This window comes from Carettochelys insculpta, chromosome 1, assembly GCF_033958435.1.
Source record: "Carettochelys insculpta isolate YL-2023 chromosome 1, ASM3395843v1, whole genome shotgun sequence".
In the NCBI taxonomy this organism is placed as follows: domain Eukaryota; kingdom Metazoa; phylum Chordata; order Testudines; family Carettochelyidae; genus Carettochelys; species Carettochelys insculpta.
The window spans coordinates 162,276,217-162,301,213 of NC_134137.1; the positions used below are offsets into that span (position 1 = coordinate 162,276,217).

At 38.3% G+C, this 24,997-nt stretch overlaps 1 protein-coding gene across 11 annotated transcripts in view; it reads right to left on the reverse strand.

The window, feature by feature from the left end:
• The window catches only part of DMD (dystrophin), a 2,199,436-nt gene that overhangs the window by 555,505 nt on the left and 1,618,934 nt on the right, over window positions 1-24,997 (reverse strand). For all 11 annotated transcript variants that reach the window (XM_074994601.1, XM_074994607.1, XM_074994584.1 and 8 more), the window contains one exon: window positions 8,351-8,468. In XM_074994601.1, coding sequence (XP_074850702.1) covers window positions 8,351-8,468 — 118 coding nt within the window. The remainder of the gene's footprint in view (window positions 1-8,350; window positions 8,469-24,997) is intronic.

A 24,997-nucleotide genomic window follows, 5' to 3' on the forward strand; every position in this document is an offset into this window, starting at 1 on the left:
TTAGTAGGCAGACAGTGGAGTTGGGTGTTCCCTGATCTGTGCCTTTATACTGCTGATACTGGCTGCAGAGACAGTGTTGATGTTAGCGAGTTAGGCTTCTCAGCTGATCCTGAGAATGCCCCTGAGGCTGGAACTGCTCCAGGTTCTTGAGATGTCATCTATAGGTTACTCAGATTGACACCTGTAGTGAAGGGTGAGAATGACAACTGTTATATAAACCAAGAACTTGGTGCCTGTTTACAGATCCCTATCATTGAAGGCTTTCATAAGTAGTCTTCCAAAGGATGTTCTGCAACAGTAGACCCTATATTCATTCAAATACTGTGATAATGCTGGCTGTTTCAGAAAAAGTGGCTGCCAAGGTATGGAAAATCATCCTCAGAGATCAATTATCATAGTAGCTTTTTGCGTGAATAAAGGCCAAAATTTCCTTCAAAATTCCATTGCCTGGGTGGCCGATTATTCCTCTTTCCCCAGTCACTTCTGCCAGATGGCTGTCTGTAGTCTCACAAAGTTGCTTACCTAGAACTGCAGCCCATTTGAAGGGTCCATTGAGTAGCTAAACTCACATAGGAATTGCAAAAAATAAACTTGTGTTTCTAGTCATCTTTATTTAGGAATGTGACAGGCAAGAAGCTTTTTCTGAACGTGCAGGTCATGAGGCCTAGCCTACTAAACTGCATACAAGAAAACATAACAATAGGGATGAAGATTTAGGACTGTAGTCTCTCATGTGGTTGGCCACAAGTGAGTCATATAAAGGCCCTCTGATCATGTTAAGGATACATTTCTACTGTTAAGCTATCACCAGTCTTTGCTGTTTTCAGATTATATATTCTTTTAAACAAAATTTAGTTACCTGTAGAAAAGATTTAAAAAAAAATCCAGTCTTCCAGCCATATTTAATCAAAACATCTTTCATCTTTTATATTTTTCATATAATACTGTAAATAATACTATATACCATAGCATATATTGTTTAAATACCTTTTGAGGCATTGAAAATAAATGACTGCTTTCACATAAAATGTTACATAGCTATACCATAAAGGCTTGGGCAGCAATTTTATTTTAATAAAATACACCTTCCAATAAATTCTACAAGTATATTATGCTGAAGCCATTTTCTAAGTATATGAAGAAGAAAGTTGGCCAATGAGGGAGTCAGATTATCTATTGCTGAGTTCTTAAAACTTCCTCGGAAGCCTCTGGTATGGGTTGAACCTCTCTGTTCCTGCACTCGCTCATTCAGCAACATCTGTAATCCAGCATAATTTTAATTAGCTAGACAACCACTTATCATGGGTGTGACCAAGTTTCCTGTAGTCCCATAAAGCTTGTTTCCACCCACCAGACCTGGCTCTCAGTGTTCTGTGCTGTTATTTAGCATAATCTTCTCCTATATATCTTCTAAGACCCCAGTAAGCAGCGGAATTGTTGGTAATGGTGGTAGGCAATACTGACCACCTATAGTCCAGCAAATTCTTTTGTCCAGCACTGGTCAGGTCTTGAGAGTGCCAAATTAGAGAGGTTCAATCTCTACTGGCCCCTGTCAGAGACAGGAAAGTAGAACAGCTGGACTGTGAGTCTGACCCAGTATGGCAATGACTGTTTCTAATCTTCAGATACATTTTTCTCTCTAATAAATTTCATTTGTGCTTTTTGCGATGAAGCCCTGATGTATACTGAATATATTTACTTCCTGATTATCTTAAACCAAAACAGAAATCTGAGGCCCAAGAATATCAGATATACAATATCTTTAGGAAGATAGCAATGAGCATTTTGTTCAAACTCCAGAGGAATAACACGCTGCACATAGAACTCTAATCATGTAAGGAGATGCACATCTGAAGATTCTCAGAAAAAGGCTAAAAGGATACCACAAAGGCATAAATAACAACAAACGCAGATTTCTGCATAGAAGTTGTATGTTGAATTATACTTCCTTTCATGCACTAGATGGGGGAGAGAGCCCTTTCTGCCTGTAGAATGCCTATATAGAGACCAGTCCTGTGAATGCAGACACTCGGGAATGCAATACAGGGCACAAGCCACTAGTGCTGGCACACTGTAAATAATATTTTCACATCTCTGCATCAGTGTGCCCTCCTCTGGTTGGTGGTATCCTGTCTCCATTTGGTGGCCAGGTTTCTTGATGTTTAGAGAAGGTTACATGACGTGTCCTTCTAATCAAGTTATAAAGCCTATCCCTCCATCTTGAAATTGCCTAGCAGGGGAAAAAAGTATTCTTTCCAGACTATATTAAATCTTTGCCCTTCCTTTGCAACAAAGATCAACAATACCTTTCCACACTTATTCCAGCCTCATGAGAATCCACTTCTCCAGGGTAGCAGGGTCCCAAAGAAGAGAAATGGTTGCCAAAATTAAAAAGAAATAATAAACAACCAAAAAGTATTACATTGGCAGCATTCTAATCTATTCTAATCACAGGTCTTTTTGTAGGTTATGGCAATTTCCATTCCCTATGTTACCTCCCTTCCTCACCTGAAAGTAGTGACCCTGTATCCCTACTTCAACTAGGATAATTTATTCTGGAGTTTTCTTCTTGTTACACTTCACTGCCCAGAATCACTTGCTTCACACACTAAAACATATTCTAAATAATTTTGGAAATACAGGGGCTCAAACACGCACATTTCTCTATTCAGAGTTTCTCTTTTCTGGTCATAACCTCAGAGATTTACAGAGTCCTACAGCTCTACCTCCCAGGGCCTCTTCCTATGCAACCTCCCTCTTGGCTTCCCTATAATGCCTCCTGATCTCTAGAGAAAAGAGGGGTCTTTTCTTGCCTTGGGTTTTTCACTGGATTATCTTTTCTGGCTATTCTGAAACTTTCTTAGTAGACAGTTCATCTTCAAGTGAAGTTTCCACTAAAAGTAAATGCCATGAATAATTCCAGTTTGCTACTGAGCCACAGACTTCTCTTATGAAGGGTCATGGAATTATCAGATAGCCTTCAGGAATTAAAATGTTCCAGCTCCTCCAGAGAGCTATAGGACACCTGTTTGCAAAGGGTCAAGCATCCAGTACCACCTAGCCTAATCAGCACCTCTCCCTAAAGGGTCCCATCTTACTTTGCTAAATAATAAGGGAATGTCTTTGTTTGGTGCTAGCTGTAGAATTGTTTGGGGAGAGTTGTTTCAAAGGCTAGAAAGTGATTCTTCTCCCAGCACCCACAAAGCATAAATCTTTTCAAAGCCACATTTTCCACTGACACTGGTACTCAGCAGAGGTAAGCTTCAGGGTAGGCATAATTGAGGCCTAATAATTTTAATGGCAAAGAAAAGTGTCAGATGATTAATATGCATTAAATTTTATGGAATCAACCCAGGTGACCATAGCTCATGACTAAGCTCTTAAAATATGTGGAATAAGATTTATACTGGGTTTCCACTACATTCCAGCCATAAAAAGATCAATATCTTAATTTTCAAAGACAATTATGTGTGCAAAGCACATCTTTGTAACAAGAAAGGGTTGATTGCCAGATGTCAAATTCTGGATTATTTTTCCCCCCAAGTGGTCATGTTTTGAAGTATGTTCAATAGCTGTGAGAAAAATCACAAGGATGACATTAAGATGTTGAGAACCACAGCACCACAGTAATTCACTACAGGGGTTGCATCCTGTTTTGTACAGAAGTGAATTATAAGTTAATGATTTTGCTATAAAGCTGTCAGATACAGAAAGATATTCTACAAAGCTTTTATTTTTTATATTTAAGTAGCTGCATGCTCAGATGCTTTTCACCATACTTCAAGCACAGCTCTTTTAAATGTACAGCCATGTTCTTAAAATAAATAAAAAATACTTCAGAACATTTTCTGTATAAATTATTCATGTATTTGTGATTTGTTTTAGGGGGTCATACTCAAAATGCATTTCAAAAGGAAATAATCTAGTTCCAATCGCATGATTAGTGGTCACAATAAAGTTCCATGAAATGTTTACATTTACTGTCATTATGTATGCATGGAACGCAACATAACCTAATTTACTTATCAAAAATGTTTTGGCAGTTCATTACTTAAACTCAGCAACTGAAAATGTATACGTGTTTCTTTTGCTTCATCTAGTTCCTGAGAAAGAGACTCTTTGGACCATTAAGTAGGTATTTTTCACATGCTACTTTAAAGCTAATGTAATTTATTTTCGAATCTCCACACGACCACATACTCAAGCCAATAGCCAAATCACACAAACGGGCTATAAATCAATAGTGAAGACAAATTCTGAATGGTTATCCAAACTTATGTTCACTTAGGTTGCGTCTACCCTACAGTGATATTTCAAAAGATGATCTTCCAGAAGATCTCTTCCAGAAGATCTTCTTTTGAAAGAGCATGCCTACACACAAAAAATCATATCACAAAATCAGGCATCCACACAGACCCTGATCTTTTGAAAGAATGGGCCAGGGATAAAAAAAATCCAGTGCCATGAGAACTGCTCTTTCAGAAAAAGGGGCTCCGGAGCATTTACACATGCTTTTTTCCCCAAAAAGAATCGTTCAGAAAAAGTTGCTGTTCCGCATTTGTGTGGAAGCCATCTTGTATAGAAGCCATTTCACATCACACAAGAGCCTGTGCTTTCCCTGATCTGTTTGGGAATGGCTGGGAGGATAAGCTCTATGGAATGCCTTAATGAACTGTTAGGTGTTGGGGATCCAGCTCCCTTGTATCTGTTTTTCCTTGCTGATAACAGTTTCTCTTTGGAAAGTGATTTACTATTCTCTAGCTAATTGCCTCTGACACTGGGCTTGTTTGTGTAAGGGTATAAAATACTAGAGTTAGCTGCATGAAGCAGCCTTGCTGGACCTGGTTTTACTAGTGTCCAGTTTGGCTCATCTGTTGCCTTATTGAATTGTTGAATTGAAGCTGAATGTTATCCGTCTAAACACAGAGAAGTCACGTGCTTCAACATTTGGAAGAGGAAGAGAGCCTCTGGAAGAAACGCAACATTCTTTCAAAGGGAATTTGAAAGAGTGCATTATGTGTGTGGACACTCCACTTGTTCTTTCAGAAGAGGGCCTGTTTTTCAAAAAGGACTTGCTATTGTAAATGGGGCCTTAGAAACTGGGCTGGGACACTCATCTAGAAAATGCACTTATGCAAATTTTCTGGAACTTCTTAGTTCCAGAAAGATACAATTTAGGCGCTTCCATTTCCAGTCTTGACTAAAACTGAGAGTCAGTTTATTATATATTACATTCACATTATCCTGAACAGAAAATAAATTAATAAGGAATTTTAAAATGCAACTAAAATAAATAGAATTTCATTATATCTGAATTGGTTATAAATTCATTGTACTTTATTTTTAAGAATTAAAAATTCTGACCAAAGCTTAAACCATAATTTTGGAGATACTATTTATGCAGAATAGTGAATAGTACACAGAAGTGTTACAAAATAACTCTCTACCAAGGATACTTCTCTTGCCATGAGTGCAAGGGATTGGACTAGATGACCTTCTGAGGTCCCTTCCACGTATAAACTTCTCTGATGTGGGAGACACAAATTTGAGTCTCTGCTCTGGAGTAGGGATTTTAACCCAGGTCTCCTCCCTTGTCACATAAGTAGTATAGCCAATCTCTCTAAATTTCTCCCACTGGATCAGTTTTATTGAATACTGGATGAGAGACAGAAAGTGACTGAGAATCATTTAATAGCTCAAGAGTGAGGATAACCAATACAAAATGGAACAGTTTCTGCAGAAGAAACTGAAAACGCTCCTCTCAGCTCTCCAAAAGAGCCAATAGCTTGGTGGTTAGGGTACTCAACTGTCAGGAGTTCAAAGTCCTTGACCCAGAGCAGGAATTTAAAGTGGGTCTTGCACGTTCCAGTGAAGTGCCCTGGCTGCTGCGTATAAGGAGGGTGCATCTGTCACCACCTTCATTTAGTGAATGTAGACCTTTAATCCCTTTCCTTTTATTTGAAGACGTTAAAAATGTCTCAACCCAATCCATTTTGGGTTGATGACAACATTTTTTTGTTAACCAGAACAAAAAAACTGACATTTTTGATTTGGCTACAATTCTGATCTGATTTTATTTTTGTTTGTTTTTGTTTCAGATGAGATAGTGAACCAAAAATCATTTATTCTGACAGCTATACTTCTGAGTTTTATTTAAATATTTCCTCGCTGTGTGGCTTTTCATGATATACCTCAGTTTCTGTGACTCCAACACCCTGCCTGCAACATCAGAATAAACAAGACTTATTGAGTCTCATTATTTAGTTAATGATTGTTCTTTCCTATATACCTTCTAAGCAATACAGGGCCAGTTTTTTCCTGGAACCTTATTTAGGCAAAAGTCCATCAGTATAAAAAGAAAGAAAAACTGATAAAGGACTTCAAAATTGGTTTGATTATTAGAAAGATACATTCTGAAACAAAGCAGATGATGGGACTATTTTAGAAAAAAATATTGCATTGTCTGATACTTTCACAGAAATCTTTAGGGATAAGGGGAGTAAAACAATTAACAGAGACAAATATTACAAGCTATAACCGAATCTGCACCCACTAACAAGCCATTCAATTATTTTTCACACAAAGTCACATCCTGGAATCTTTAATTAAATTGCATTTAGGCTGTTCTGCAGTTATCTCTGTGTGGGTCAGAAGCTTCTGCACAGAACTCTGAGAAGAAAACAAATCTTCTATTACCCTCTACAAAACGGCTGACAGAGAACTTGAGGAATTAGACCTAACAGAGGACCCTTAATCCTTTTAATAAAAGGAAAAATAGCAATACATAGAAACTAGTTGTGTAATAGTGATAATTTTCCATTTTTGGCATGTATTGAGAAAAGGTAACTCATAAACCTCACATTCTGAGATCTATACATTCATAGTAGCATTTTTTCTAAAAATAAAACTCACATATAAATTATTTATCATTTGATCCACTCTTTAAAATTCAAAAATAGATAAATAACTATTCTGAATACCATTTAGCAGTTAAAATTCTACAAATAGAAAATATCAAAACATGATTAACATGAATCCAGTCTGCTGCCTGAGAAGACTGGATAAAAAAACCTCTGAGGTTATCTCTTCCAATTAAGAGGAAAAAATGAAAAACTTTTGTAGTTCCACTGACATGGATATTCAGGTACCCTAAAATATTTTCATTAATAAAACAAGATAATAATAATTTAGAAACACTGAAGCAGATAACATGTATCATGTATCCAATAGAGCATGAAGATAGCTGAAGTTATGATCCCTCTGCCTAAATAAAATATTAGCTAATTTAACCATGAGAAAATATTTGCTTTTTTAAATATACAACTTTATACACATTCAACGTCAAAGTGAAATTAATAGGATTAATAGACATGTAGATCAAAATCAAATAAACTATTTATCAAGTGTCATGCAAAAAGATGCGCAATCAGTTATTACCAGTGTGCTTTTGAAGTTTTTAATGGCTTATGGTAGGTTTTTTTAATAATTAAGGTATGTATTCACCTCTCATTTGTAATGCTATTTCTCTGGAAGATAAGTACAGTCTTACCATAAGAAGGGCTCTTAGGCACATACACAATTCACATTAATGGTTGCATTTCAGGTAGAGACTACAACCATTACATTTCTTTATAGACTCTATATATCAAGGGTATAGCTATGCATACACAAATACTTCCAGAAACCTCAGCACAAGCTACTGATAACAGAACTATATATATTTGGTATTAACAGGTACTCAACAAGCGCAAGTACTTATGCAAACAGGACTCTGCTAGGGAGAATCTGTTATAAGAACATATTCTTTCATTAGATTTTTTATATTAATACCTTTTGTTCAGGGTACAGATATGAACAGTGAGCTTCAGGTCTCAGCCAGAACAAAGAAGTAAGTGAAAATTATTTATAAAAGATAATGTACAGACACCATTAGTGTTTTGTACCACACCTAGAATATGGAGCTGCAATCCCTCATGTGGAATGTCTTACTCCAAGTAAGAGGGCCAGATTTAGGAACTAGTATGCAACATAATCAATACAATGGGGGTGGGGGGCTATCTGTACCACTTCTTTGGTGGGTTATTCACATAGACAGAAAATAACGGGGGCAGGAGAGTTATCAAACTTTCTGAAGAGGCATAGAAAAGTGCAAGTTTTTTATGAAGGTTACTGGGACTATTTTTTTTCTCAAACAGGCTATAGTCAACACTAGTGTAAAATTCTCATTCGAACGAGATTACCTCCTATATAAAAGCAGATACTTTGAAAAATGCTATAGTTAAAAATGATCACTGAAACATCCTCTATATTTCCAGTCTGCAGAGCTATATGTTAGTGGATCACCACTTACTGCAATCTGTAATGATTGTTCTGGCCTCTTGATTGCTGGTCTTGTTTTTTAGATTCTGTGCTGCAGTTATTAGCTCTTCTAGTTGGGGACGTCTTTGCTCCAATTCCTGTAGTGCTTCCTGGTTGTTTAAAAAAAAGAAAGTATACAAATAAAATTGAGAGTAGCCCCAAGCCATTTAAAGTCATATTTCACTGTCAAAGGAATACTAGGCTGTACCAAATCAGACCAGACCAAGTGTTCCACATGCTCCAGGGGCCTCCTCTGGATGTTTAAATGGAATGGGTCATCCCGCATGCTTAAATGTTATATAGTTACAGGTCTCAAGACAGAAATTTCTTCCTAACCATAGGAAAGTGGGATAGTTGTTTATTTTTTTCTCTGTAGCATGAGTCTTTATACATATTTATCTTAATTATCCTTACCTGAGGATAATGATATTTCCATTATCCATTTAAATGTCTACTCTTTTTGTGAATCCCACTAAACTCTTTTGTAAAATTGTGAAAAGTGCTCAGGTAAGTAGCCTAAGTCCCACTGAAAATGTTACCCATTGCTGCAGCACTATCTACAACAGTGAGTGCTATGGATAGCAAGCATTTGTTACATCAGGGTTTATTTATGTTGCAATGTGCAGTAGGAAAGGCTGCGGAAGATGGAAGTGGACTTGCTACTAACTAGATCTACAAGTTCCTCCTCCCCAAAAGAGAAGTGCTGAAGGAGTTGAATGTCACTAGTTGGAGTCTGAGGCCAGAGTATCATGGCAAAGTGGCTCTGTTAATCCTCCGCAGACGAACAAGATAGTTATTATAATAAGCAACTGCAAATTCCATATTGTAACAGAAAGTGTGCTGGTACCTAACAGTGTTATGAGTAGTGATACAGAAAAAATATTGAACACTGTGTATGACCAGGTCTGTGCTGGGAAGTTATTGTATACCAGGTTATAAAAAATGTATATATATTTTTATATGTACATATATATGACTCCATTGATTCTGGGGTGTGTCAGAAGAATAAACAGGAAGGCAAGGCCCTGAGGTGAGTGCAGGGGACTGGACTCATTGACCTCTCAAGGGCCCTTCCAGTTCTATGAGATATGCATATCTCCATAGTTTCAAACACACAACAGCTTCGAAACAAAAAGCAGTCAAGTAGCACTTTAAAGACAAGCAAAATAGTTTATAAGGTGCGCTTTCGTGGGACAGACCCACTTCTTCAGACCAACTGGTCTGAAGAAGTGGGTCTGTCCCACGAAAGCTCACATAATAAACTATTTTGCTAGTCTTCAAAGTGCTACTTGACTGCTTTTTGTTTTGAGTGTATAGACTAGCACGGCTTACTCTCTGTTACTATACAACAGCTTCAATATCAGAAGACTACAAAGGTATTTGAAAGACCATGGGAAACATGATTAGTTTCAAGGTCCTCATTTCTGGTCTCCCAGGAAGATGCCAAACTTTTTTTTTGCCAATTTTGGCATATTTGAAAATTGAAAGCACTATAAATAGCGTAAGTTCAATTTGACCCCTGAGAAGGGGAATTGAGTTGTTAAGGGCTCTCCAGGCTTTTGTCTAACAAGGACCATATAACAAGGAGTAAAGCTGACCCACAGAAGAGCATTGTTTAGCTCAAAAGTATGTGCCTTTCCCCAACAGATGTAGTCTCAATAAAAAGGTATTCATCACCAACCTGATTTCCCTTATAGAGAATTAGTCTTTTACGAGTTCCCATGTAGGAGATGGTTAGATACTTAGTAAGTAGACAATCATATAAATACTTTTATTGTTTTACAATATTTTTCTGGAATACTATCCTTCCAAATAAATGTTATATTTCTGGTTAGCATTGTAATTACTCCAGAGAAACCAGAAATGCAGGGTCTTGGCCTAAGTCAGACTGCTTATACCCAATGCATAAACGAATCTATTGTCTCAGAGGGGTAGCTGTGTTAGTCTGTAGTTTCACAGAAACAAGCAGTCCCTGTAGCACTTTAAATTGCCTTCCTATGCCACATGACACTTCACATGGCAATAGGTTAAGGGATAGGATAGGACAGGAGACAATATAAAATCATACGTCAGTCTTTGTGCTGGATTAACACAAAAGCTCATTACCTGAAAAATAAATTTACCTGATGCTTTATTAAGTAAAGAGTTTTTGTGTTAATTCAGCACAAAGACTGCCATATGAGTTTATGTTGTCTGGTATCCTATCACTTAATCTATTGCCATGTGAAGTGTCATGTGGCATAGGAAGGCAATTTATATGACTCATCTTAATTGGGGAAAATTACAAATGGATACTGAAACATATCTGCTGTGAGGTAAACTGATAGGAATCTGACATTTTAAAATGTGATTAAACAATTTTTTTGTTATCTTGACTGCTGCCTCCTATTATAATCCTGCTGCTCGCTGTAGTCCTGACAGTTTATAATCTTGATTTTACTAATCCTTATTCATGTGAGTTGCTCCAGTGAACTAAGCAGAACTACTTGTACATTGGGCCCTGCATCTGAAAACAAATACTGCTAAGGTGGAGTAATACAGTGGCCATTCAGATAATTGATTACGAAGTCTGAAGAACTGGGCCCCAAGCTTAAAATCTCTCTTTTTCAGAAATGCTGTTTTATAAATTTAAGCCTAAGAGCCTCTGGTAGTACCACAATAATGGAGAGATGTGATTCAAATATCAAACATCTATGTTTTGTTCAAAAATGGCAATACCAACTTTTAACATATTTTCCAAGTGGAAAGTGATTGCTCAAAAAGAAATCCAATTTTCAAGCCTCTAACTTTTATGGTTTCTTTATACAAAGGATGGTTGAAATATGGAACAAACTACTAAAGTCAGCAAGTGAAGCAAGTAGTATAAATCAGCTGAAAAACTATGAACAAATCTGAAAGGGAGAAATCTAGTGGGAATAAGTACCAGCTGGATTTGTGGCAGTTAAGACAATGCTCTTCTGTGTTTATAATGATTTGACCCTAAAAAAGAAAACTTACAAGGTAAACACTTCTCACCCAAGCCTTTTAATTTGAAGCATTTATGAAACAAACTGTGTGATTTCTGAAATCTACTAACTCTTTTAGCTGTGCTTCCGATTTATGTTTGTGGCAGCATTATTACATTAAAATTATTGGTTTACATAGTGTTATAGGTGGTGCCAGGTCTGAAGCATTTAACTTGGCATAGCTATAGCTGATTAACACTCAGGTCTGAAAGAAATTATTTATCACACTGCAAATGGATTTTCTTCATCTAGTGCTGGATATCACACTAACTGGAGAGAACCATTACTATGCTTTATTAGGTTGTGATTGAGCCTGAAGTTCTTTTTCACACAGATTACAAGCCTTATTTTACCACTGTGTTACGCTGATATAACCTTCCTGGACTCAATAGAATTACATGGCAGAAAGCTGAATTAATACATGGGTAAAGCATGTTTTCACTTTATTGAAGGGTCCTCAGCAGCACTGATGCATCTTAGGGCCACATTTACTATGTATTTCACATATATATTATATAGCATCCGTTACTTAGGGGTTACCATATGAAAAAGAGGACATCCCTAAGAGGGAGTGTATCTATCAGTATCTACCAACTCATAGGCTATGTCTACATTAGCCCAAAAGTTTAGTAATGAAGCGCTGAAATAACATCAGATAGGAATAAGTGGATTTTGAAGTTGCCGGGGTCCTTTCGAAAAGGAGCCCCATCTCAGCAAGCCACGCAGCTGCGAGCTGCGTCAATTTTGAAGTGTCGCAGCTGCCGGCATTTCGAAGTTTTGGGCTAGTGTAGACACAGCCACAGTGCGTTAATGTGTTACAGTATATCTCCCTCTCAGGGCTGTCATCTCTTTTTAAAAGTTCAAATATATTAACCCTACATTAGTGTAACCAATAAGTAGGCTCCAGAACAGGGCCAGAAGTGAATAGGCCATGGAATGAGGTATAAGGCGCTACAGAGATTTAGAGAGGGCATTCATCATCAGACAGGAAATAGAGGCACCATTTTGTTAACATCCATATCAGTTTAAGGTCATCTTACAGCAAAAAATGTGGATAGTTTCTGGGTTGAATAATTGATATACTTGCAGCCTTTCATACATATTATTAGCTAATTATGTGAAATCTTTATTCACTGGACTTTGTGTCATCTCCTCTACTGACATTTCTATAGAATAACTATTTAGAATGGTGGAAAAAAGATTGGTTCCCCTCTTTATGAAGCTAATTGTTTTTGCATAGTCCTGATGAAGTTCTTTGCTTAGGCAATTCAGAATTCAATAAAAGAAGCGGCTGAAGAATAAGTTGGGCTACCTATTTGTCTTCAAATTCTTAATATGTTCTAAATAAAATTTCACAAGTGTCTCAACCTGGATTTAAACAGTGACCTTTCAGGGGTATTGTGAACCTGTTCACAAGCCGAAGAATCCACTATATCTGAATTGAGCTATGCACATACCATTGAAGACAAATTAACAGGCTTTGGAGAAAGCTTACTAAGCTTACTAAGAATCCCAGAAAAATATATGCATCTGTAACACCTACAGTATATTTGCATAACAAAATAGGTGTTGTTCGTATTTATTCCAACCCAGCACAATTTGTGTTTGTTTTTTTCCACTTAGCATAAACAGAATATTAGAGAAAAAGGAGCTTCATTTACATAGACTTTAAATTTAAAAGTAAAATCACATAATAAAGCAACTTTATTAATTTAATGAAGTAGAGTTTTTTAAAAGAATATTTGTTTTCAGCAATTAAACAATTCAGTTTTAATAGACTTACATTTTTCCCTCAAAGGGACTAGAATACTTGTCTAACAACTTTGCTAAACTGGCTTGCCGGTTTCAATAGAACCAAAAGGGTATCAAAAACACACTATTTCCTCTCTGAGCTCACTTCCCTGGTGACTGTACAATATTTTGAGTAGGTTTTTAACTTTCCTCTTGCAACACAATAGGGCTGCACAGGGACTACACAATCAACTTCAACAATGGAACCCTACAGCCAACTACATATAAGAAACTCATGGACCACCAGGCCACAGGCCCAGTAACCATCCCAAATACACCAACAAATGTTACCTAATACAAGGCATTCAAATACTATAGAATATGCTCCAAAGAGAAAATCGAGGGTACACACCTTCATACATTCAACACTACTTTCACCTAACAAAGACATTTAAACAAAGAAGATTGCATCAAGGCATGGGCTTCCCAAATAACACAAAAGAATCTGTTTCAGTACAGAAATAAATCAACATCTGACCGCACATACCTAGTTATCATCTACCACCCTATACTGGAACCTATAAAGGGTATCATCAAACAGCTACAACCCATACTCACTGGAGATTCCATCCGAAAGAAATCTTTCCTGAACCGCTTCTGTTTTTCAAATAAAACTCAGCTTCCCCAAGCTCACAACCACTAAAAATTCAGGCACAAGGGGCTGGCAACAGATGGGCTTTTTGGCAGCAGGCACACACCCACATGGCCTCTTTACTGCCGGCACCCCCCCCCGACAAGACTGAGCTCTTGTGTGGCTATGCTAATGAGCCACAAGACTATGCTAGTGAGCAGCCATTTGCAATTTTGAGGCTGCTTATTAGTGGAGAGCGGCTCCACGCAGACTCAGCCCCAGGGAATTTGTGCATGACACTAAGCTAAGAGGGCAGGTAGATATGTTGAAGGGTAGAGATAGGGTCCAGAGTGACCTATACAAATTGGAAAATTGAACCAAAAGGAATCTGATGAGGTTCAGCAAGGACAAGTGTAGAGTCCTGTACTTGGGATGGAAGAATCCCAAGCATTGTTACAGGCTGGGTGCTGACTGGTGAAGTAGCATTGCAGCAGAAAAGGATCTGGGGATTATGGTGGTTGAGAGGCTGGAAATGAATCAACAGCATACCCTTAGAGCCAAGAAGGCTAATGGCATATTGGAGTGCAATAGAAGAAGCATTTCCAGCAAATCTAGAGAAGTTATTATTCCCCTCCATTCAGTACTGGTGAGGCCCCATCTGGAGTATTGCACCCTGTTCTGGGTCCCGCAGTACAGAAAGGATGTAGATGCATTGAAGCAAATCCAGAAGGGGTCCATGAAAACTGTTAGGAGGCTAGAGCACATGACCTATGAGGAGAGCTGAGGGACTTGAGCTTATTTAGTTTGCAGAAGAAAAGATTGAGGGGTCATTTGATAGCAGCCTTCAACTTCCTGAAAAGGGGCTCTAAAGAGGATGGAAACAGGCTGTTCTCTGTGGTGAAGGATGACAGTACAAGGAGCAATGGTCTGAAGTTACAGAGGAGAGGTGTAGGTTGGATATTAGGAAAATCTATTTCACCAGGAGGGTGGTGAAGGACTGGAATGCATTACCGAGAGATGTCGTGGAATCTCCATCCCTAGAGGTGTTTAGGTCCTGGCTTGACAAAGTCCTGACTGGGATGATTTAGTTGGGGTTGATCCTGCTTCAGGCAGGGGGCTAGACTAGATGACCTCCTAAGATCACTTTCAGCCCCAGGAGTCTAGCATTCTAGGATTCTATGAAAATGGGATATATGGTCATCTATAATCCATCAACAGTCCCTTTGTGCTGTCTTCCCATCCTTTCTTTCCCCTGTGATTGAAGGGGTCTTAATGGGACACTTCACCATGAATGGTACAATGGAATATGTATTACACACTTACATGAAAGTAATAATCTCTTTATATTATATTTAGTTGTGACGATCTACATACCTTCCACAGAACAAAAGAAGAGCTCTGTGGAAGTTTGTCTTTCTTACCAGAGCCAGATTAGTGGGGCTGGCCAGTGGGTGGGGCCCAAGATGGCATGCTGACAGCAGAGCTTGGCCAGCTGATGCTATTTTCAATTGGAAGTCAGGGCCCTGATGGTGTGGAGACCAAGGGAACTGCCTTGATTCCATTGCCTTCAGGCCAGGTTGGTTTACACAGAAGTTAGTGTAATAAAAGATATTTCTCCACCCACCTTGTCTCTCTAATATGGTCAGTCAGTCATTTTGGGAAGTAATCTAAAAGGGGGCTATGGAGTCTCAAATATGCCTGTCAGTTTACAGTTTTAACCAAAATGAAAAGAGGGAATTGAATATACTTGCTTCAACACCCCTACATTACCAATGCTGCCTGACTCTTTCTGGCAATTAGGTTAGAAGAATACATGAACCCCATAATTTTTTTTTTAACAATTAGGCATATGCGTACTGTGCTCTCATGCACTTTTAATTTAAAAAAAAAATCTCACAGGCAACCTGGGACCTGCCTTTGTACTACTGGACTGCAAAAACATTCCAGGTGGCTGAAATGAACCAGCACAGAATAAGGAATAAAGGTGTTTGGGAATGAAGGATCTATTTGCATCTGTAGTGCCTGACTTTGAAATATAGAGATATTTTGGTGATGGGGAGAGTCATAAAACTGCCCTTACTCAGCAGGTCAACCTTCTTCTAAATATCTTAGCTTGCTGCAGTGCCAAAGTTGATTTGTAGCCTTCAAGGGCTTGTATAGTGTGGAAGGCTTGGACATTCTCTCCAACATTGGACCTTCAGGATTCTGTTTCTGTAAGATTTTTTTTAGCACGTAATTTCAAACATGATATATAGTAACTTCTTCAGACCTGATGAGTCTTGGCAGCCACTTCAGCCACTCTCTGGGGGAACACAAACACTGAATGGGGTATTCTACAGGGGAAAGGTGCTGTCCAGTCTATTTGTGAGCATATGGTAAAATGTCAGCTAATGGGGTCACATTGACAGCAGCTTACCCCTTGGAGATCAGATGTCATGATGGATTCTGCTAGCTGAAAGGAGATGAAGGAGAAAACAAAGAGCAGATAAAACAACACAATGAAATGTAAGTGTTTTTCAAATCAGTTTCCAGGCAGAAGTGTGTATACTAGTACCATCACCTCAACAAAGAGTGAAAGAGAAAAAGCTGCTGGTGCAACATGTGATCATTTATATATTTTATGGATATAGTAATAATTAATATTATTACAATTAAGTTAATGAATATGGTCTGGGGAAAGATCGGGAATGAGAGGTCAGAGATAAGATCAAGATTACAGACTCTGGAAGCAAATCTGAGTTGAGAATCTGCATGAAGGTAAATAGAGAATGATGATGCTTTAAGGGATGTAACTCCAGATAAATCTAAAATGTGCAGTTCTAGTGAGCAGAGTGACTTTTCCATACCACTAAATTATTTTTCTGTAGATTATAGAAATATTTAGAATATATAAGTGATGCCTTGTTTTGAGGACAATAGATACAAAGCGTAAATAGAACAACAAAAATGTTACTGGAGGCAGTATTTCCCAATCAAATTGACTTTTGGTTATTATCCAAGATTTTCAAAACTGTTTCTAGCCTTTTAAGTCCTCTGAACCTGTTCATATGATTCAAAATTTCTATCCCAATAACCTCTATTATTATTATTTAGTCTTGTCATATTAATATCAGCTGAATCACACATTAATTTTTTTCTGGTTTTGTAGGTCATTTTGCTATACTTTTTCTTAATAAAGTATGTGAACATAAAGAACCAAGTACTTACAGGTTTTTAGGTGCCTTTCTTACCTTTGTAATATTGTAAGTAAAATGATAATTACTGTATTGCAGTATATTATGTGAGACACTGGAGCATTCCAAAACCAAGTTGTCAGGCACACACATGATACAGCATCTGATTCTCTAAGCAATTGGGCAAGACTATTTTAGGGTATCTTGTACTATTTCTGATACACAGAATCAACAGCAAAACTTAGGGGGCCTGATCCTGTGAACAAATGAGTTTCTTTAATCTGTTGCAGTCTATAGAACTTTAATCTCTCAGACCGTTTCTACACAGGCCACTTTCTTCAAAAGTGGCATGGTAACACACAGCCCAAAATACGCTAAAACTTTTTGGGAAGAAGTGACCTCCAGAAGAAGGACTCCCTTCCGGAAGCTCCCCTGGGGCCATGCTTCTACACGGCACTTTGGAGTCTGGAAGAACGGTCTTCCAGGCTCCAAATCACATGACCGTATGCTAATGAGGCACCGGGAATTTGCATCCGCACCTCATTAGCATATTTCGGGCCATGAATTACCATGCCACTTTCGAAGAAAGTGGCCTATGTAGAAACCGCCTCAAACTGTAGTTATCATTTGAAATTTTAAATATCCTTATTTGCACAATTTATTCCTGCATTTATTTTATATAAATTTTTCAAGATCAGAGTTTTCTTTATCTTCTAAGCCTCTGTTGTCATGAGAATTCTTAAGACTGATTTAATCATCTTTACACAATGAACTTTAAATGCACAAAATGAAGATCTGTCCCTGTTCTGACATATTTAACTAACTGACAAGTAAGATGTATATATCCTACATTACTCGCTACAGGATTAATAACAACATGCTAATGCATTTGTGAACTGATGCAAAGTATACAGATATGATTAGCTATCTGTCTCTAAATTAAAACAAGGGAAACATAATTAATTTTTGATGGGAAGAAAACATAGATGTGAATTGCTGAACTGGGATATCTTAAGCTCTTCAAATCATCAAACTTTCCAAAATATGATGAAGAGTCTCAGTTCTTCCATAGTGATTATTTACTACCATCAAAATTCAGAAGTCCCTCCCCAGTCTACTGATTCTGTTTTTGGAAACCTCCCATTAACATTAATGACAGTCTGCCTGAGAGTAAGAGTGAGAAAAAATTAGTAAGGAAGAACACAATTATCAAATGCCAGTTAAGACTTTTTTTTTATCCCAGCCTATATTACAGAAAATGATATAATGGACAAGCATATGCTCAAATGAGCACAAACATATTTTATCCTTCATCGTCATCAGCAACAACCATGGGCTCAGTGCCCATTGATGTCTGATGCCTCATTCACTATTTCTTTCCATCTTTCCCTGTCCAGTGTGGAGTGGCTTAGTTTCTGTAGACTAGCTCTGTGCCAATCTACTGTTTCATCTACCCATTCTCTGTGGGGTCTGCCTCTCCTGTTCAAACTATCCATTATGCTGAATACCAGGGTCTTGATTTTTTGTTCGACGTTAATTTTGCAAATATGCCTGAATAGCTGCAACTTGTGTTGTATAACCTTATAATCTTATCCTCAGGATCTTTCTATAACAACTCTCAAATTATACTATTTTTCTCTTCGAATCTTTCATTATCACCCATGTCTCACATCTGTACAACATGCTTCTGAACGCATGTTTTCAAGACGCTCATCTTCATTCCTCAGCTAATCACTTTGCTTTTCCAGATCTTATCCATCACCTTCAAACTTGCCCTTGCTTTCACTGTTCTAGTCACTAATTCCTTCTTACAGTCCAGATCATATATTATGTTGCTCCCCAGATGTGTGAACTTCTCTGTGTTCTCTAGTTCAGTTCCATCTGCACTGATCTTCCTTCCCATTTCCTTATCTCCAAATATCAGTTTTTCTTTTGTCAATGTTCATAATCAGTCCATAACACTTTCCTTTCTCGTCTAGCACCTGCATCATTTTCGCTAGCTTCTCCTCATCCTCCTCAATGATAACTATATCATTATCGAACCTCAAGTTGTTAATTCTTATTCCATGAACAGATATCCCTTCTACCTCTTCCTTGATCTTGTCCATCTGTCTCTCTAGATGTATGCGGCAGATACTCGGCGATACTGGATCTCCTTGTCTCGTACCTCTACTTGTTCTAAAGCAACCAAATTTCATTAGATAGACTGAGATTAAGTCTTATTAGTAAAACCTGGCTAAATGACCTACTAGCAATGGTGGACCCTTTGTCTTAGCAGGACCTTATCAAAAATATCTCCCATAGCAGGTCTGCATGATTATTTTAAAAGCAGTTTAATGGAAACTGCAAAGCAATACACAAAAGACTGAAGAAGAGGAGTTAATCTGGACTGAATAAAGCAGAAGGCACCCGATTTCTCTGCCAAGAATAAAAAGAAAAGTCTAAGGGATAAATTATTCTAAAAAGTAAGTCTGGTAGGGGGAAAAACCTGTCTAAATTGTCTCTTAGCATGGATGTAACAATGCCTTAAAGATCAGAATGCACTAGGAATGCCAGCAGAGTCAGGATCTGCACTTAAATCTTGTGGACATGTTTCACGCACATATTAGTAAAGCTGAGCTAGAGGAGCTGACCCTCTATCCTCCACTCTTTTCTTTTACTCTTAGTATCTATTCTACTTTTATGTCACTATAGTATCTCTATATAACATTTTAATAGCCATCTATTTCAACGATAAATCACTGTAACAAAGAAAGGCTGAACACAAGACATTAAGATGGGAAATACTGACATCCATGATATTTCAGTAAAAAGATAACATGCAGACAATTTGTAGAGTATAGATTCTGCAAATCTAAGACCCATATTCTGCTTTAATCTCAAAAATCATGTAGATACGGTACTGGGCAGCCACTTCAGTGTAAAATGTGAAAACAGTCTATTAAGCCTAAACTGGTCAAAGCTTACTTAACGTGTTTTGAAAGGGAGTTTATGGGGTGTATTGTCATGATGCTATAATAGCACTGAAGAAGAATGAGACAAGATGATGTGAGACAAGACAATATACTTTTAAAAGCTGTGGAACCCAAATCTTGACTTTGCGTTTGGTTCTATTGCAGTCTGTGAAGATTTAAAATTCATTGATTTTAAATTCTTTTCAGTGTTCTTGTCACTAAACACCATACAAATAAAAATCATAGTCATAACTGCTGGCACTCCAGTGTGTGATAGGGAATTGAATATATACATATATATATTCAATTAGATATAGATATATATAATCACACACTGGAGTGCCAGCAGTTATGACCATATACATATACATATATATATATATATATATATATATATATATATATATATATATATTAGAAAATAGTGTCAATTTAAACTTCCAGAGGGCTACAAATAAAATGTGAATAAAACAGTTATTTGAAATTTTGCAAAATGTACTGATGGTATTCAGTGGAGGGTATCAGAAAAGATAGGCTAGTATAGTAACAATAGTCCTTTAAAATTATAATTTGACACACCCAGAAAGTATATTTTCAGTTTTTTGATATAAAATATAACTCTGAGTGTTTGTTCAAATTTTATCAAGTCCCCAGTTTAAATCAGGAAATCTCCCTCTACTTGATTTAAGCAGCTCAATCTATTCAATTTATTGGAGAGAAGCAATATTCCTCTTCCCATACCACAGTGCTATAAGTTAGAAAAGAAGCACCAACTTTTCTTTGAACCATTTCGTGATTGTAACTCCTCGTTTCCTTTCTGTTTTGTGCTAAAGTGCCCAAAGGCTAAATAAAATGGTCCATTTCTGGTCAAACAAAATTTTTTGTAACATCCAAAATGAATTTTTGTCAACTTTTGCAATTTACTGAAATTCTTTGGAATTTTCTTATTTGGTTTGGGCCAAACTTTTATTATTATTATTATTATTATTATTATTATTATTATTATCATTATTATTATTATTTAGAATTGGTAGTGAAGTAAAAAGTTAGTTACTTGCCCATCTCTAAATTAACTAGATGACATTTTCCGGACTATTTATGAAAGAGGTCAGACAGTATGAACATAATAGCTCCTTCTGACCTTGAAATCTGTATGAAAAATTCACATTCGGAGAAAATTCAGTTTGTAGTCTTCACTTCAGAACCAGATGACTCTGAGGCATTCAGGCTCTCATCAGTTGTTTTCTCAAAGATGCACATTAGTCTTAATTCTCCATTCCCCTCATCCCCAACGTGTTATATGACTGACGAGATCAAATTTATCGCTGATTGAGAGTACTGTTTAGGGATAAACTACTGTAACTCATTATTGCAGGGTTGTTTTTTTTTAAAGTAGGTAAGGGGATTTGTTATTATGGGTATTTTTGCTGTAGCTATTGCTTGTACTGGGAGATGTTACACTTTGGAGATGTCTACACTGGATGGCCATTTTGACAACAAAACCCACCGAGTGTCCAGATTCCCAAGGTGTTCTGTTGACAGTAAGTCAACGGAAAACATCACTTTTGTTGACAGCTGTACCCCACTCCCTACAAGGAATAACGTCTCTATTGACAGAGATCTGTCAAAAGAAAGCCCATTTGGACGTTCCAGGGCCCCCCCGTCAATAGACAGGGCTTCCAGGACACCAGGCAGCCCTGTCTGCTGTGTTTCCAACTGGCCTTTTGCTAATAGAGCAGCCAGGAACAATTCCTGCTCTATGTCGACAGAGCAGATCACTCTTGTGATCTGCTTGGCAGTTTGGCCACGATTTGTTGACAAAAATTTTGTTGGAAGATATCTCCCAGCAAAAAGCTGTGTCGACAAAATCCCTGCAATCAAGACATAAACTTTGTTCAGTAACTTTTTAGATGAGCTAGTCATTTTCATTTTTGTAAAAAAGTTTCTATTTCTCTCTCATAAATATGGACTTGGAAGCTAAAAGGCAGCTTTAGAAATGTATCTCCTTAATATAAATGGCGGGGGGTGTGGGGAGAAGAAAAGAGAAAAGTTGCTAGTGAAGTGGTATTCATAATAGGTCATTAATACTATATGTTTCCCAACCACAACAAATTCAAGTTTCAATGCACTGTTTTTATGTAATTTCATTTGTGAAATATTTCACTCTGCTCTAATTAGGAGCCCATCTCCCATTTTCATTACTGAGTTAGGCCTGTTGATTAATCACCGTTAACTCATGCAATTAACTCAAAAAAGTAGATTGAAGTTAATTGCACTGTTAAACAATTTACTACTAAGTGAAAGTTATTAAATATTTTGTATGTTTTTCTACATTTCCAAACATATTGATTTCAGTTAAAATAGAATACAAAGTGTGCAGTGCTCACTGCTTCATTTTTAGAGTGCAAATATTTGTGATAAAAAACAAGCAATACTTCAGTGCAATCCCTTTATCATGAAAATTCAAATTACAAATGTAGATTTTTTGCTACATAACTGCACTCAAGAACAAAACCAGGTAGAACTTCAGAGCCTATGTATCCTCTCAGTCCTACTTTTTATTCAGCAAATTGCTCAAACAACTTTGCTTATATTTATAGGAGATAATGCTGACCACTTCTTATTTACATCACCTGAAAGTGAGAAAACACTTTCACACTACACTTCTGTAGCTAACAGTACTAAGTATTTCCATGACAGATATGCTAAACATTTGTATGCCCCTTCATGCTCTGGCCACCATTCCAGAGGACAATCTTTCATGCTGATGATGCTGATTAAAACAATAATGCATTAATTACATTTTTGACTGAACTGCTTTGGGGAGAATTGTATGCTAAACTCCCTCTATGCTGTGCGGTGCAGCCTATTAAGCCTATTTTTTGGGCCTCTGTGCTATATAACTGAGCCCAAACTGGACTGGAAATGTCATAATAACTGAGTCTGGACTGGAAATTCTATAGATCTGAAGAAGTGAGTCTGTCCCACGAAAGCTCATCATTTAATAAATCATTTTGTTAGTCTTCAAAATGCTACATGAGTGCCGTTTCGTTTTGTTAGAATACAGACTAACACGGGTACCTTTCTGTTACTACTCAGCCTATTAAGTGTCGTGCAAGTTCTCAGGACTGTGGTGATGACCAGTCCCCCAGCTCTGCAGCTGCTGTGAAGGAGAAAGGTGTCCGTCCCACCAGTCCCAGCCCAGCCCTGGACCTGCTGTGGCCAGGAGCGCTTCACCTGGCCCCAACCAGCCCCAGCCTGAAAATGACAAGGCCTGGGAAGAGGCATCCCACCCCTGGCACCAATGCAGCCCAGCTTTGGATCTGTTACAGCCAGGAGAGAGGTGTCTCTCCCCTAGCCCCAATCTAGCCCCAGTCTGGACCTCCAGGGGCCCCTTTCCCCCTACACCTGCCCAGGTGCTGATGTGGGGAAAGACAGCTGGGGAAGTCTTCTCTCCCTGACACAGCCCCAGGACAGTCTGCATCCCAAACTCCTCATTCTGGGTCCCAGCCCAAAGCCTACACCCCTTAGACAGCCCTTACCACCATCCCCCTGCACCGCAACCCTCTACCCCAGACTTGAGTCCTCCCGCCACACCCTGAACCCATTTCCCCACCCCAACCATATGAATTTTATTATTTGCACAAAATTGAGGTGATGTGGAACACATCACCTCCACATAAGGCACATAATAAAATTCATTCTGCACGCACATGGAGAAAATTAGAAGGAACACAGATTGTACGACTCCTGCTCTGTGTTTCACTTGCATTTTGGCATATATTTTATGTTGTAGCAGTCACAGATGTCAACCCAACATATAGGCTGTGTCTACACTAGCCCAAAACTTCGAAATGGCCATGCAAATGGCCATTTCAAAGTTTACTAATGAAGCACTGAAATGCATATTCAGCCCCTCATTAGACTGCCGGTGGCCGAAGCACTTCGAAATTGACGCGGCTCTCTGCCGCGCAGCTCGTCCAGATGGGGCTCCTTTTCGAAAGGACCCCGGCAACTTCGAAATCGCCTTATTGGGGCTGCTTTTCGAAAGGATCCTGGCAACTTCAAAATCCCCTTATTCCAATACTTACCCTATGGTTTAAGACTCTGAAGTGCCTTCCAAAAGCTGAGACAGATGAGGTGTGGAGCATGCTTACAGGAGTCCTAAAAGAGCAACACTCCAGAGCAGAAACTACCAACCCTGAACCACTAAAAAGAAAATGAAGTTTCTGCTGGTGGCATCTAGCTTAGATGATGAAAATGATCATGCATCAGTCTACAATGCTTTCAGTCATTATCAAGCAGAACCTGTCATCGACACGTCCTCTGGAATGGTTGTGGATGCATGAAGGTACATGTGAACCTTTTGAACATCTGGCATGTAAATGTCTTGTGATGAAGTGTATAGGAATACCTTTTCTCATTTTCAGTGGATATTGTAAACAAGAAGCAGGCAGCACAATCTCTAGCAAATGTGAAATAATTGTTCATGTCACCAGGTCTGCCAACACGATGCAACAAAGGAGGCAGCTGCCCTTGGCCCTTTAAAGTACCGGTAGACCCCATGCAGCACACGTTGGGCAGTGCAGAAGAGCTAGCTGGTGGAGGCTAGCCCCAGCTCCATTTCTTCCTCCCGAGGCCCTGTGCTCCTCCACTCCTCCAACTTGCCCAGGGTTGCAGCAAGTCTGTCAGCCACCATGGCTGTGTCTACACTAGCAAGATCTTTTGAAAGATTTTTCAACAGAAGGGAGCTCTTTCGAAAGCTCGCATGGAGTGTCTACACACAAAAAGCGTATTTTCAAAAGTAAATTGAAAGAATGTGGTACTCCTTTTGAAATCACTCTTCCTTTCCCGTTTTAGGAAGAGCAACCCCTTTCAAAAGCTTCTTTCGAAAGAAAACGTGTGTAGATGCTCCTCCCTTTTTTTTCAAAGAGCAGTCCTCTTGGGGCCTGCTTTTTTGATCACTGAACTGTTCTTTCAAAAGAGGGGGGGCTGTGAGGATGCTCTCTTTCAAAAGAGTAGATCATTCCTTTGATCTGCTTTTTTGTATGTGGATATACTCTTTCAAAAGTTCTTCTGGAAGAGATCTTCCTCAAGAGCTTCTTTTGAAAGATCTCCGTAGTGTTGCCATAGCCCCTGGCTGGG